Raw genomic sequence first — 14,904 nt, 5'->3', positions numbered from 1 at the left:
ATATTTCAAAACATCTTTGACAAATAACATGAATAAGGTGCTATAACAGCATAGAAATGTTAGAAGTTGATTTTCTTTCGTTTCATTTTGTCGAATAACCTCCGTCACCTGCCATTTTAATTTCAATAGGTAACATTTTTATTTAAATTCTCGCCTTAGTTCTGTTTGAATTGCACTCGTTCTCTTGTTCACATCTTCTGAGATGAATGCAGAAACATTTTTAACCTTATCATACTATATGCCACACAATTGCACGAGTAACTATGAGTCACAATTAAGTCTTGTCTGTTCTGGACAAGTCAAGTCCAATTGAGTCATGAGGTTATGTCAAGTGGAATCGAGTAATAAGGTTATGTCGAGTTGAGCCGAGTGACAAGGTTGTAAAGATGAGTCGTAAAAACTAAAATAAAAATACAAACTATTAGGGATGGGAATCGAAATCCGATTCCAATTCAGAACCGGTTCCGAGTGTTTCGAGGCCTCGACATCACAATGAAAAAGCCTTAACGATCCCTTTAACGATCCCTAAAGACGCATATTGCGTCGTGACGTGTCTTGTTGTCCAGACGCATCAAACTAGCATGGCGCCAAGAACCACTCGCTCCTAAGTTTGGCTACACTTCACCAGGAAAAAGGGTGAAAATGAAAGGTTACGATAGTTTAGCACGAGCGTTGCCGCCGTAAACATAACAATGACGTAGGTTCGAACGCTCGAAAGTGTGTCTTCACTTCACGAGGAAAAATTACAACAAAGCGACTTGCAGTCATTGCGAGATGGAAATAACTGCATCGGGAGGGAATAGACAGCACTGTCCTCACCGAGACTTTATTCAACCATCACTTGAAACTAAAAATAGAAATGAAACAAATCAATTTAATCCCCAATAACAAACAGGTTCGCATCAACGTAAATCAGCGATGATTAGCTGCTAACACGGTCATAACAAACAGTTAGCATGCGTTCGCTAGCATTAGCACATCGTTTAAACCACTACACAACTGGATTTAAGTGTCCGATCGCGAGTGGAAACACACAACAGCAACACAGAAGATGATACATACAGGCGTTGGCTCTGTGGATATTTTACAAACATTAACAAAGAACGCAGGCTCGTGGCAGTGTTTCCCTTTCTCACTAACTCGCTCACTGGCTTGGATGCGGCATTTCTTCTTCTTCGCGTGAGGAAGTGCAAGGGCGCCACCACTTGAGCGTGAAAGCGCCATACAAACTAAAAGGCATGCATTTCCATATACTGGTAAATAAAAACAGGGGTCCCCAAACTACGGCCCGCGGCTCCATATTTGGTCCGGCCCCCTGAACAATTCCAGAGAGCATTTTGAATTTTTTTTGTTTTTTTCTCCCTCAGTAGTGTTATTTATTTCCTGACCTTTTCAGTGAATAACTCAGAGAGGGTTACTTGGTTATTATCTATTTAACTAATAGTGCTATTATTATTTATTATTATATTATATTATTATTTTTATTTTATTTACTTTTTTTCTGTGAAGAATCCACAGAGGGTTATTTGATTGTGGCTTTCTGAAAAACAATAATTTTTTTTACATTTCGCACTCCTGCAATCGTCACACTTTTTCTGTTACAAACTGACCCTGGCCTCTCATCAGAGAAGGAAAAAGTTATGTGGCCCTCACGGGAAAAAGGTTGGGGACCCCTGCTTTAACACATATTGCCAAAGGCAGAACAACGACCTATATGCCAATATATACCAATATTTTTTATTTCTTTAGAAAAATGTTTCAGTAAAATGTTACACATTCTTGTGCATTTGCCACTTATTGCCACAGTTAACATTGAGGCTTTGGGCCTCTTTTGACCTCGTTGTGAGTTTGTAAGGTTGTGACTTCTGATTAAACAAACTTGATGGCAATCAAAATGTTTGTTGTTCTTTTTCCCGAAATTAGAATCGATAAGAGAATCGATAAAGAATCGAACCGTCAAGCAATATCGATAATGGAATCGGAATCGGAAAAATCGTATCAATTCCCATCCCTACAAACTATGCAGTATAGGCTACAGCAGGGTTCACTAAATCCGGACCTCGGTGCCACTTTTCCTGTCGTGTTTTCCATGTGTCTCTCCTCCAACACACCTGAATCAAAATAATCAGGATCATTATCAGGCTTCTGGAGAGGTTGCTGATGACATAATCATTTTATTCAATAGTTATAATATTGTATATTCGGCTTGGACTCCAGGAGACTCCGATGGCTGGATGGAGCTCTGGTGGCCATTATTTTTGCTTCATACTTTTATGCCATTGGCGTAATCAGCTGCCACTCAAACACACTAGAACTAGCGTTGAAGTTGAATCTTTGTGTCAAAATGATTCAATCGAAAAAAAGTGCCTTCAAAACTTTTCCCACTTAAAAAAAAAAAAGTGTGTTCAAAACTTTTTCCACTTTGGAAAAAAAAAAAGAGTTTAAAACGTTTTGCTTTTCAAAAAAAGGTGACACTTCAATAAAAAATATATATATATATTTCAAATACAAAAATATATTTTCAAAAATATATATTTTTGCAAATGTTTTTTTTCTTTGATTAAAAATAGTTTTTTGATTAAAGCAACTTTTATTGCGATTGAATGATTTTGACACAAATGTCCTACCCCTAATATGGCTCAAACACAAAAAGGATTGCTTCAATCAAAGAAAACAGTTTGAATGAAAAATAAAGTGTTCAAATTCGAACTTCTGAGTCTCAAATTTTTTTTCACATTCAAACCTTTTTTTTCTATGATTGAATTTTTTAAAAAAATTTTGATTGAAGTGATTTTTCTTTTGAAAATATATATTTTTTTGTTTGAAGCAACTTAATTTTTGATTGTATAATAAAGACACAAATGTCCTAGCCAAAATGTGGTCCAAACGCAAAATTACATGACTTCAATCAAAAATGGTGTTTCAATCAAAAAAAACTTAAGAAAAAAAAATTCAAAGAAAAATAGTTTTCAAATATATTTTTTTGAGTTTGAAATTTATTTTTGCATTCAAACACATTTTCTATGATTGAAGTGACGTTTTCTTCGATTGAAAATATATATTTTGATTGAAGCAACTTTTTTATTTGATTGAATCAACTTTTTTTTTTGATTGAATAATAAAGACACAAATCTACCTCCATACTTTCCCCCCAAATTAGAATCGATAAGAGAATCGATAAAGAATCGAATCGTTAAGCAATATCGATAATGGAATCAGAATCGTAAAAATCGTATCAATTCCCATCCCTACATACGAGGAGAGCGGAGTTTATTCAACAGGGCTAGCGCGAGACAGACTGTTGCCAATGACTTGTGTTGATGTGTTTTTGGTCATTTAAAACGGATTTTAACGTGGATTGGAACATATTCTTGGCTCTCCTGTTCGCCATCTGTGTTGTTGTGGAGACGACTTCCGACGCGGAAGAGTGACGTTGCCCGTTAAGAACACGTCACGCAAATAAACGAATTTGATTGGACGGTTGATATTGTTCTTGCTCGAGAGGCCGTTAATGAGCTGGGTCCCAGACTATTCTCTCAGTGTTTGAAAAACACAGGGAGAACAGTCTGCCAATGCCAGGCAACTGAAAAATGACATTATGAAATAAAAAGGCCATTGTGGAAAACGACAATATGAAAAAAATGACTTTGTGAAAAACACATCTTGTAAAATCTTGTTCATAAAAATTGTTACTTGTTTAACTTGTTCTTATTTAACCTTGAAAAATATGTGCTGGAAAATATTTCCACGTTAGATAAATTCTAATCAATGCGAATGAAATAGCGTCATTTAATGAGATTGCATTTCAGGTAGCAACACATGAATATGTATTGGGGTGTATTCACGTGGATGGAAGATATAAACATGCAGAGGAAGATTATACCTCTCGCAATGGAGGTCAAGTCCCTTTACATTAAGTATGAAGGCAGCTGTTTCATTCTTTCATCACTGATGCTCTTTTATTGTTCGTTATCCTTGTTGCAGCTAATGAGTTCCCTTTCAAGATTTTTGTTTATCATTTAATATTTTACTCTGAGCCATTACTTTGCTATAGTATAGGTACTCATGGCTCAATTTATGGAATATAATGTGTACTCTCATTTTAAAATCTTATGTATATTTCTAAAATTCCAAATTTACAGTACAGGTAGTCTCTGAGTTACAAACGTGTTTTGTTCCTACACTGCCGAAGTCTGAATTAACTATTTAAGTGCCCCTAAATCTCAAAATAACGATCCAAAAACATGTATAATGCGTCATTCAACTGTCCTCGCAAGACGTTGGAGCTGGGTCCCACCTAGACAGCAAGCTGAGGTCTGAAAAGACGATGTCGGACGTCGGTGTGGTTTGCCGACTTTATTCAGCTGCTCATGACATCAACACGTGTAGAATGAAATTACGGCAGTTTCATCTTTAATAACAGCAAATTTGCATTTATATCTAGCTGTTGATACAGCAATAATAATCCACACAAACGATTAGCATGTATCAGTTAGCGTCCGCACATGATCAAAAACAATCACATAAACTCCCCCCAAGTATTCGACCTTCAATCGAAAACACACAATAAAGAGTACAAAAGGTGTCATACAGTGGAGCAAATAAGTATTTAGTCAACCACTAATTGTGCAAGTTCTCCCACTTGAAAATATTAGAGAGGTCTGTAATTGTCAACATGGGTCAACCTCAACCATGAGAGACAGAATGTGGGGGAAAAAAACAGGAAATTACATTTATTCTTTCTCCTCCAAACACGAGAACCTGTGTTTCTCCCAAAAAGTTCTATTTTTGGTTTCATCTGACCATAACACATTCTCCCAGTCCTCTTCTGGATCATCCAAATGCTCTCTAGCAATCCGCAGACGGGCCTGGACGTGTACTTTCTTCAGGAGGGGGACACGTCTGGCGGTGCAGGATTTGAGTCCCTGGCGGCACATTGTGTTACTGATAGTAGCCTTTGTTACTGTGGTCCCAGCTCTCTGTAGGTCATTCACAAGGTCCCCCCGTGTGGTTGTGGGATTTTTGCTCACCGTTCTTGTTATCATTTTGACGCCATGGGGTGAGATCTTGCACGGAGCCCCAGATCGAGGGAGATTATCAGTGGTCTTGTATGTCTTCCATTTTTTAATAATTGCTCCCACAGTTGATTTCTTTACACCAAGCGTTTTACCTATTGCAGATTCAGTCTTCCAAGCCTGGTGCAGGTCTACAGTTTTGTCTCTGGTGTGCGTCGACAGCTCTTTGGTCTTGGCCATAGTGGAGTTTAGAGTGTGACTGACTGAGGTTGTGGACAAGTGTCTATTAGACAAGTTTCCCCTTCTTAGGGGACAATAAACTTGAACTGAACTGAACTGAACTTTATACCGATAATGAGTTAAAACAGGTGCCATTAATACAGGTAACGAGTGGAGCCTCATTAGAAGAAGTTAGACATCTTTGATAGCCAGAAATCTTGCTTGTTTGTAGGTGACCAAATACTTATTTTCCACTCTAATTTGGAAATAAATTCTTTAAAAATAAAACAATGTGATTTTTTTCCCCCACATTCTGTCTCTCATGGTTGAGGTTTACCCATGTTGACAATTACAGGCCTCTCTAGTCTTTTCAAGTAGGAGAACTTGCACAATCAGTGGTTGACTAAATACTTATTTGCCCCACTGTATACAGTTGTTTCCTCTGTGGATGCTTCACAAGCAACAAATGTGAGCGCACGCTTCCAGCTGTCATCTTTCCCCTCTCTCTCACTCGGTTGCGCGACTCGCTTCCTCGTGTGTGCACGTACGCTCTTCTTTGTGTGCAGGAATATGTTCTTCTTCATGTCTATATGTTCTTACTCGCATGTGGAAGTACTACCTGCTCTATGCTTCCTGCGGCAAAATAAAAGCATGCATCGCTAAACAAAGTCAACATTATTTTTTTTTAAAAATGACTGGAGACAAAATGGCGCACGAGAATCAAAGCGTTGCAAATTCGAAATCGCGTATGTCGGGTATGTAAACCGAGGACGACCTGTAGATATAATTACATTTCTGGAACTGCAGGACCACCCCGTGAGAGGAGACCTCCGACAACGCAGCTGAATTCAAAGTATCCCATTATTTGCTTGTGTGAGCACTCCTTCGAAAGTTTTGAACAAAAAATAAAACATTTCTGAACCTTTTCTATGACCTTTGACCTCATTACACCCAAATTGAATCACCTCTTCAATTTCGTACTACAAACATATCCTGCAAGTTTTGATAATTATATATCAATTTTGCAAATTCACTTTGGCCTTGTGAATTCTGACCTTTGACCTCATTACCCCAAACTTAAACCACCTCCTCCATTTCATATTACAAACATTTGGTGCATTTTTTTTTTTTTTTATAATAAACCCTTTTTTCTTTGTTGAATTATCTTTAACACAAAAATAGAACTGCAATTTGGCTCTGTGACCTTTAACCTCATGACCCCAAAATTTAATCACCCCTTCCGTTTCATATTGCAAATAAATCCTGACAGTTTGATAATACTCCTTTTATTTCTTCTTGAGTTATCTTGAACAAAAAACATACAATCACTCGATGTGCACGATAATTATCGGACCGATAATTATCGGTCCGATAATAGGAATTATGACGTCATCCCAATAAATCCGATAACATAGTATATTATTGGCCCTATTAAAAATATTTTTGGCACGGTGTCGGATTGGGATTTGTGCGTTTGCTTCCACTCCTGTTTTTCCAGTATGCAAAGTTTTGTTACTGTCTTTGTTTTGTTCATTATATTAATGTTCATGTCATCATGAAAATTCTGGTTCAGTCAAAGGCAAATCTAAGCTGAATCAACCACTAATATTTTTGACCTACAGGTGTTCAAAAACTCAGGTGAATATACATTGAAAAATTATATATATATATTATCGGTTATCGTATAGGTATCGTCCTTGAGGAGCAGGAAGTTATCGATATCGTTATCGGTTTCAAAAAATGGATATCGTGCACCCCTAAATCACACATACAGAACCGAATACATAACCTCCACATTGGCAGAGGTAACACAATACAAATTACTGTGCATGAAGCGCAGTGTTTTTCAACCTTTTATGAGCACGTTTTTACATTGCAAAAAAATCTTGCGGCACACAACAAACCAAAAATGTTCCAAAATTACTTTCTGTGCTGTATGTTTAATTATAAAATAATTTCTCAGTATTTACACTTACTCAGTGTGAAACTTGAGCCTGTTTAGATGAACACAAAGCTGATATCCTGGCAGGAATCTTCTTAGTCAGCTCTTTTTTAAACTTTTCTATAGCAGTTAGGCTTGAAAAGCTCAGAATAATCAGACTTTAAAAGTGTCTTTAACTGCATCAGGGCCGAGCATCTCACTGACAATGGCTTTGCACTCAGGCAGTATTAGTGTCTCTGCCGCAGTGTGGGACTTTTTGGATTTAGCAACAAGTTTGGCAGCTACGTAACTAGCTTTGAGGTCTTCCTCATTTACTTTAGTAGTTTTTATCCCCCCCAAAAAGTTGCCTGTCTCTCTGTGGTTTCATGATGGCGAACAAAATAGAAATCGACTTGTTTTGAAGCAACGGGTCTTTCGTTTGAAGATGAAGTTTAAGCTTGCTTGGCACCATGGCGCTGTTGGATAGCGTTCAAAAACTGCTAGGATTTCTAGCAATCAGACACCTTGCTGTCCTCGACAATGTTTTGGAATAAAGCAGGGAGGATTGATGGTCATAATATATAGATTAAATGGAAAGGACACTTTTGTGTTTATCGAGACTTGACGAGTCTAATCAAATGATTTACAGTCATAGACTTGATAATGTATTGACGGTCCACGGGGCACAGGGCCCATAAATAGGGGGCCTGCATTGTTGGCGAGGCCGTTAAAGCTGCCCGAGTGGAATCACAGACAAAAAGCTTTTTTCGTTGAAAATTCTTGCGAATAAATGCTTAAATCCCTGAATTCTTTATAGATATCGACATAAAAGTCTCGATTCTTGATTAAAAGCAAAAAAAAAATGCACCGTTAGCAATTATTTTACATAAATATGTCGAAGTACAATGCTAGTCTGTTAATGAATGTAGCTAGCGGCCGCCTTATGTAAACAGAGGTTTTCCGGTGAAAATTCTTGTGAATAACTGCATAAATCCCTGAATTCTTCATAAATATGGACGTAAAACAGTCTTGATTCTTAGTGAAGAGCAAACAAAAACTGTGCAGTCAGCATTTATTTTACATAAATATGTCGAAGTACAATGCTAGTCTGTTAGTGAATGTAGCTAGCGGCCGCCTTATGTAAACAGAGCTTTTCCGGTAAAAATTCTTGTGAATAAATGCTTAATTGCCTGAATTCTTTATAGATATGGACGTAAAACAGTCTTGATTCTTGGTTAAAAGCAAAAAAATGCACAGTTAGAATTTATTTTACGTAAATATGTCGAAGTACAATGTTAGTCTGTTAGTGAATGTAGCTAGCGGCGGCCTAATGTAAACAGAGCTTTTCTGGTGAAAATTCTTGTGAATTAATGCTTAAATCCCCAAATTCTTTATAGATATGGACGTAAAACAGTCTGGATTCTCGGTTAAGAGCACAAAATAAAAATAAAAGAAAAAACGTGCAGTTAGCATTTATTTTACGTAAATATGTCAAAGTACAATGCTGATCTGTTAGTGAATGTAGCTAGCGGCAGCCTTATGTAAACAGAGCTTTTCTGGTAAAAATTCTTGTGAATAAATGCTTAATTGCCCGAATTCTTTATAGATATGGACGCAAAAAAGTCTTGATTATTGGTTAAAAGCAAAAAAAAAAAAAACGTGCAGTTGGCATTTATTTTACGTAAATATGTCGAAGTACAATGCTAGTCTGTTCGTGAATGTAGCTAGCGGACGCCTTATGTAAGCAGAGATTTTCCAGTGAAAATTCTTGTGAATAACTGCATAAATCCTTGAATTCTTCATAGATATGGACGTAAAACAGTCTTGATTCTTGGCTAAAAGCAAAAAAACCCGCACAGTTAGCATTTATTTTACGTAAATATGTCGAAGTACAATTCTGGTCTGTTCATGAATGTAGCTAGCGGCCACCTTATGTAAGCAGAGTTTTTTTGGTGAAAATTCTTGTGAATAAATGCTTAAATTCCCGAATTCTTTATACCTAGATATGGACGTAAAACAGTCTTGATTATTGGTTAAAAGCCAAAAAAAAAAAAAAAACGTGCAGTTGGCATTTATTTTATGTAAATATGTCGAAGTACAATGCTAGTCTGTTAGTAAATGTAGCTAGCGACCGCCTTATGTAAACAGAGCTTTTCCGGTAAAAATCGTTTGAAATAATGCTTTAATCCCCAAATTCTTTACAGATATGGACATAAAACAGTTTTGATTCTTGGTTAAAAGGAAAAAACGCACAATTAGCATTTATTTTACGTAAATATGTCGAAGTACAATGTTAGTCTGTTAGTGAATGTAGCTAGCGGCCACCTAATGTAAACAAGAGCTTTTCCGGTGAAAATTCTTGTGAATAAATGCTTAAATCCCCGAATTCTTTAATGATTTGGACGTTAAACAGTCTCGATTCTTGGTTAAAAGCAAAAAAAAAAACATGCAGTTAGCATTTCTTTTACGTAAATATTGCAAAGTATTATGCCAATGTAGTAGCAGCTAATTTTTCCCATTGATTTTTTTTACGTTTCAAAATGTATGCATAGTACGAAAAATATAATTGCCTTGAGTCCTTGTATGTGGTACAGCTTTTGTACTTTTTCAACATAAATACGCCGTTAGATCGCTGTGTGCGTGTTTTTTTGAATAGCTCTTCTTGATGTGGGCAGCCGCCTACTTGAATGCGAGGCGCAGTGCATGACCGATTTGACCCATCAATACCATTATGAAGTCTACGGTACAGTAGACATGCTGGGGTCCACATTGTAGCAGACAGCAAGGTGGCTGATGGCTAAAAATCTGAGCAGTTCTTGAACGCATCTGCTCACGACCGAAAACCTTCGACCTACTCCATCATTCCTACTGCAACTCCGCCTGATGACGTTAAAAAAAAACAAAAAATGCGATATTGGAAAATTTCTCGCAGCACACGTGACGATTCCTCACGGCACACTATTGTGCTGTGGCACACAGGTTGAAAAACACTGATATAGAGTAATACATAAGTACAGAGAAATCAATTTTGAAGGTTGATTTTAGAGGGTTGTACTATGCTGTACACAAGAGCATTTTATACTCCAGAAATTACAGCATATACAATACAGTGTAAATGACTACGATCCCCAGTAGGATCGTTCATTTTCTGAATGCACATAAAATAACAGACATCCAATCAATAGCATCGTTTGTAAGGAAAGCCTACTATCAACTCCCTAAGAGGCAGGCGTGTAGACAGTTAGTTGAAATGGAAGCCGTACAAAAGGCTTCTAATTCCGCTATTTTAATAGCGCCGCTAATAGCCGCTTCTCCTCTTTGCAATCAGATCATTAATTAATGGCCCAATCAATGGTACTGTTGTTGCCAGCGTCTCCTCATTCCAGCTGGATCTTCATCTGTGTGTCAAGAGCAGCTTCATTTGCTAGCACATGAATGAGCCGAGCGAGATTGCCGTCACGTGGCGCTATCGGCTTCTTTTAAGTTCGCCAAGAGATTACACCAGGGACTCATTTATGAATCGGCCTCCGTTGTTTATTTCAGAACGCTTTCAACATGGTGGAGCTGCAGCGTTCCCTCCACCCGAGCCCGTCCCAGTCGCTCCGCTACAGCTACCCTAGAGGCGTCGTCTCCCGCCCCGACAATAAGACGCCTCACGAGGACGCCGCCAAGGCCTCGTCGGACGGGAACGGCAGCGCCATCATAGCTCTGCGTCTGGCCGTCCCCCCTTCGGAAACGGAGACCCTGTCGTCCCCTCTGACCGCGCGCCGCTCCAAGAAGCCCATTTCCTTCTCCAGCCAGGACTTGGCCCGCTACCTGTGCGAGGTCATCCGAGACACGGAGGAACTGGGAACCGGGACCGTGCCACGGCGTCCGTCCAGGAAGGAGCGCGGCAACGGCCTGGCGTCGGGGCGCTCCCTCAGCGTGTCTCAGGGTTCGGATATCAAGAATCAGGGAGCTCACAGCGGCAAGTTCAGAACCCTCCGCGCTGTGGTGGGCGATCTCCGAGGAGACCCCAAGCCTTCGGAGGTCCAGAGAGACAAAGTCAAGGAGAGCAGAGGGCAGCTGAACTGCGGGAAGAGCGGATGAGATGCTAAAACGACAAAAATAATTCGAACAGTTTTACGTCGGTGATGACGATTCGTTGGGACTCTTCACGATGCCTGAGCTCCACCGTCAATACCTGATGGTTGACTATCAAATGAATGATCAAATGTGACATATTGTTTACTTGGAATTGCACTGTACAGTAAAGACTCTACAGTAAGCACTTTTGGAAGCTCCTTGTGTCACAAATATACTCAACAAAAACATAAGCGCAATACTTTTAGTTTTGTCAAGAGCTTATTTTGGTTCCTGAGTTTGTTGAATCTGTATCCGTAAGCACTATGCTAATACCTTAGCTGTCGATTGACTTGGCAAATGAGAGAAGATGCTGCCTCAAGAAAGTTTTTATTGAACTAAATGTGCTAAAGTTTCAGGAAATGATGATGAAAGCAGACACTGATTTTTGTCTCAGTGGCACTGAAACATGACTATTCGCAGCCAAGTTGGATTGAATTGGACGTCTATCATTGTCAATGGCTGGCAATGAGTTAAATAGACACCTCAGAGCAGACATGTCCAAAGTCCGGCCTGGGGGCCAAATGCGGCCCGTGGTCAAATTTCATCCGGCCCCCAGCCTCTGTCATAAAATCAATAACATCTGGCCCGCACACAGATTTAAAAAATTGGTCAGCAGTACTGCAACCAGCATATGAAGTAGCTTACACACGAAATGCTGCTCCTCATTTTTCCACTAAAAGGCAGCAGCATTTTAACCCTTTATTGCCAAATGTATCACATTTGATAGACCTAAAATTTCATGATTTTCAGACTAATTTAGAATTTTGACTAGGGCTGTCAAACGATTAAAATTTTTAATCGAGTTAATTACAGCTTAAAAATTAATTGTAATTAATCGCAATTCAAACCATCTATAAAATATGCAATATTTTTCTGTAAATTATTGTCGGAATGGAAAGATAAGACACCAGACGGATATATACATTCAACATACAGTACATAAGTACTGTATTTGTTTATTACAACAATAAATCAAGAAAATGGCATTAACATTATTAACATTCTCTTAAAGCGATTCTTAAAAGATAAATGTTAGTACAAGTTATAGAAATTTTATATTAAAACCCCTCTTAATGTTTTCGTTTTATTAAAATTTGTAAAATTTTCAATCAAAAAATAAACTAGGCGCTCGCCATTGTTGATGTCAATAATAACACCATGCTGAAAACCCATGAAATCATTTGGGCCCAAGCGCCAGCAGAGGGCGCCAAACACCAAAAAACAAGTAACAAGTGGACATTATACTGCTGTCATTTTAATTTTTTTGAGCGGGGCATGTGTGTTAATTGCGTCAAATTTTTTAACGTGATTAATTTAAAAAAAATTAATTACTGCCCGTTAACGCGATAATTTTGACAGCCCTAATTTTGACATTTCTTTTTGGAAAAAAAAAAAAAAAAGATGGATGCAAGTCAACACATGCATCTGCAGGTTCCATAAGAAAAAAACATGATTTAGCATGGGTTATGGATATTAGAGCGCTTATTACACATATTCATTTTGACTTTTCACAAATTTGAAAAAAAGGTTTCATTAGGACCTTATTTTTCAAATTTTGGGATTCTCTGATAATTGCTTCATATTGCAGGTATTTAAGGGCTGAGCAACATTACTCCGTGTGACCCTCTACTTCCAATTTTCTAAAATGGCGACAATCAAAAAAAAAAAAAGTTGACTGTGACGGTCGACGCTTCAAGGATAGGTGGAAATTGGACTATTTCTTCACAAAAATACGCAACAACTGTGTCTTGCCTCATTTGCAAAGAGACAGTCGCTGTTTTTAAGGATTTCAATGTTAGGCGATATTACCAAACAAAACACGCTGACATGTACGACAAGATTACAGGGAAGATACGCAGCGAGAAATTGAAGCAACTTGAAGCTAGTTTAATTTCACAGTAGTAGTATTTCGCTAGAGCCCGAGAGTCAAAAGAGAACGCTGCAAAGGCTAGTAGTTGCGAGATTGTTGAAATTATACATAAAAAAAAAACAAAATAAAGCAAATGTGACACACTGAATGGCTTGCTAAATTTTGCTTAAATATATTGTTCTACGTAAAGGACGTCAGCCAAGGTCGGCCCCCCACATTTTTACCACGCCAAATCTGGCCCCCTTTGCAAAAAGTTTGGACACCCCTGCTTTAGAGTGTTACAGAGAGCATTCTGTTTTTATCAGTGTTGCACCAATACTGATATTAGTATCGGTACCAATACGGCACTAAAATGTTGTGTTGGGGTGTACTAACAAATAACGTGCCGGTGCTACACAATTTTTTTCCCCCTAAGAGATCTAGTCGCTATAATCAAAATGGCTGCTGTAACCAGAACATACATCTGTTTGTCATTAGTGTTGCACCGATACTGATACTAGTACCGATACAGCACTAAAGGATGTAATCGTTGTGTACGAACAAATAACATGCCAATGTCTGCAATTTTTTTCTGTTCGAGAGCTAGTTTCCAATCGGCAGTCGCCCTACTCAAGATGGCTGCCATAAGCAGAAGATACTTCTGGTTATCATTAGTGTTGCACCGATACTGGTACTAGTACCGATACGGCACAAAAATGATGTAATCGGAGTGTACTAAACAATAATATCCCAATACCATGCAATTTTTTTCCTGTTCGAGATCTAGTTTCAAATCAGCAGTCGCCCTACTCAAGATGGCTGCCACAACCAGAACATACTTCTGTTTCTATTAGTGCTGCACCGATACTAACTCTGTACCAATGCAGCACTAAAATTATGTAATTGGGGAGTACTAACAAATAATGCGCCGACGCTACACAATTTTTTTCTCTTTTCGCCCTACAAAAGATGGCCCCCATAACCAAAACATACTTCTGTTTTATTAGTGTTGCACCGTATCGGTTCCGATAATAGTATCAGTATTGGTACCGATACCGCACTAAAATTATTTAATCAGGTAGTACTAACAAATAACATGCCGATACTACACAATTTTTTTCTCGGAGACATCTAGTTTCCAATTGCCGGTTGCCCTACTAAAGATGGCCCCCATAACCACAATGTACTTCTGTTATTATTAGTGTTCCACTGATACTGATACTAGTATCAAAACGGCACTAAAATGATTTAATCGGGAAGTACTAATAAATAACATGCCGATGCTACGCAATTTTTTCTCTTTGAGCTCTAGTTTCCAACCGATAAGTGGCCCTACCCCAGATGGCCGCTGTAACCAACGCATACTTATTTTTGTTAATATTGCACCTATACTAATACTAGTATCGTTACTGATACGGCACTAAAATGTTGTCATTGGGGATGTCTAACAAATAACCTGCCGATGCTACGCAATTTTTTTTCTTTTCAAGATGTAGTTTCCAATCGCTGGTCGCCCTACACAAGATGGACGCCATAACCAAAAGGTACTTCTGTTTTTATTAGTGTTGCACCGTATCGGTTCCGATACTAGTATCAGTATCGGTACCGATACAGCACTAAAATTATAATTTGTACTACTAACAAATACATGCCGATGCTACACAAATTTTTTTCTCTTCGAGATCTAGTTTCCAATCGCTAGTCGCCAAACTAAAGATGGCTGCTATAACAAAACGTACTTCTGTATTTATTAGTAATTCACCTATACTGATGCG

The 14,904-nt window shown here is 38.3% G+C and overlaps 1 protein-coding gene across 2 annotated transcripts in view; it reads left to right on the top strand.

Moving 5' to 3' along the window:
• Positions 1–14,034, top strand: part of LOC130916155 (neural-cadherin-like) — a 442,935-nt gene extending 428,901 nt beyond the window's left edge. For both annotated transcript variants that reach the window (XM_057836649.1, XM_057836648.1), the window contains one exon: positions 10,699–14,034. In XM_057836649.1, coding sequence (XP_057692632.1) covers positions 10,699–11,244 — 546 coding nt within the window. In that variant the 3' untranslated portion in view covers positions 11,245–14,034. The remainder of the gene's footprint in view (positions 1–10,698) is intronic.
• The last annotated feature ends 870 nt before the right edge of the window (positions 14,035–14,904 follow it).

Source organism: Corythoichthys intestinalis, chromosome 5 (genome assembly GCF_030265065.1).
Source record: "Corythoichthys intestinalis isolate RoL2023-P3 chromosome 5, ASM3026506v1, whole genome shotgun sequence".
Taxonomy (NCBI): Eukaryota; Metazoa; Chordata; class Actinopteri; order Syngnathiformes; family Syngnathidae; genus Corythoichthys; species Corythoichthys intestinalis.
This window is presented reverse-complemented; position numbering and strand designations above follow the sequence as displayed.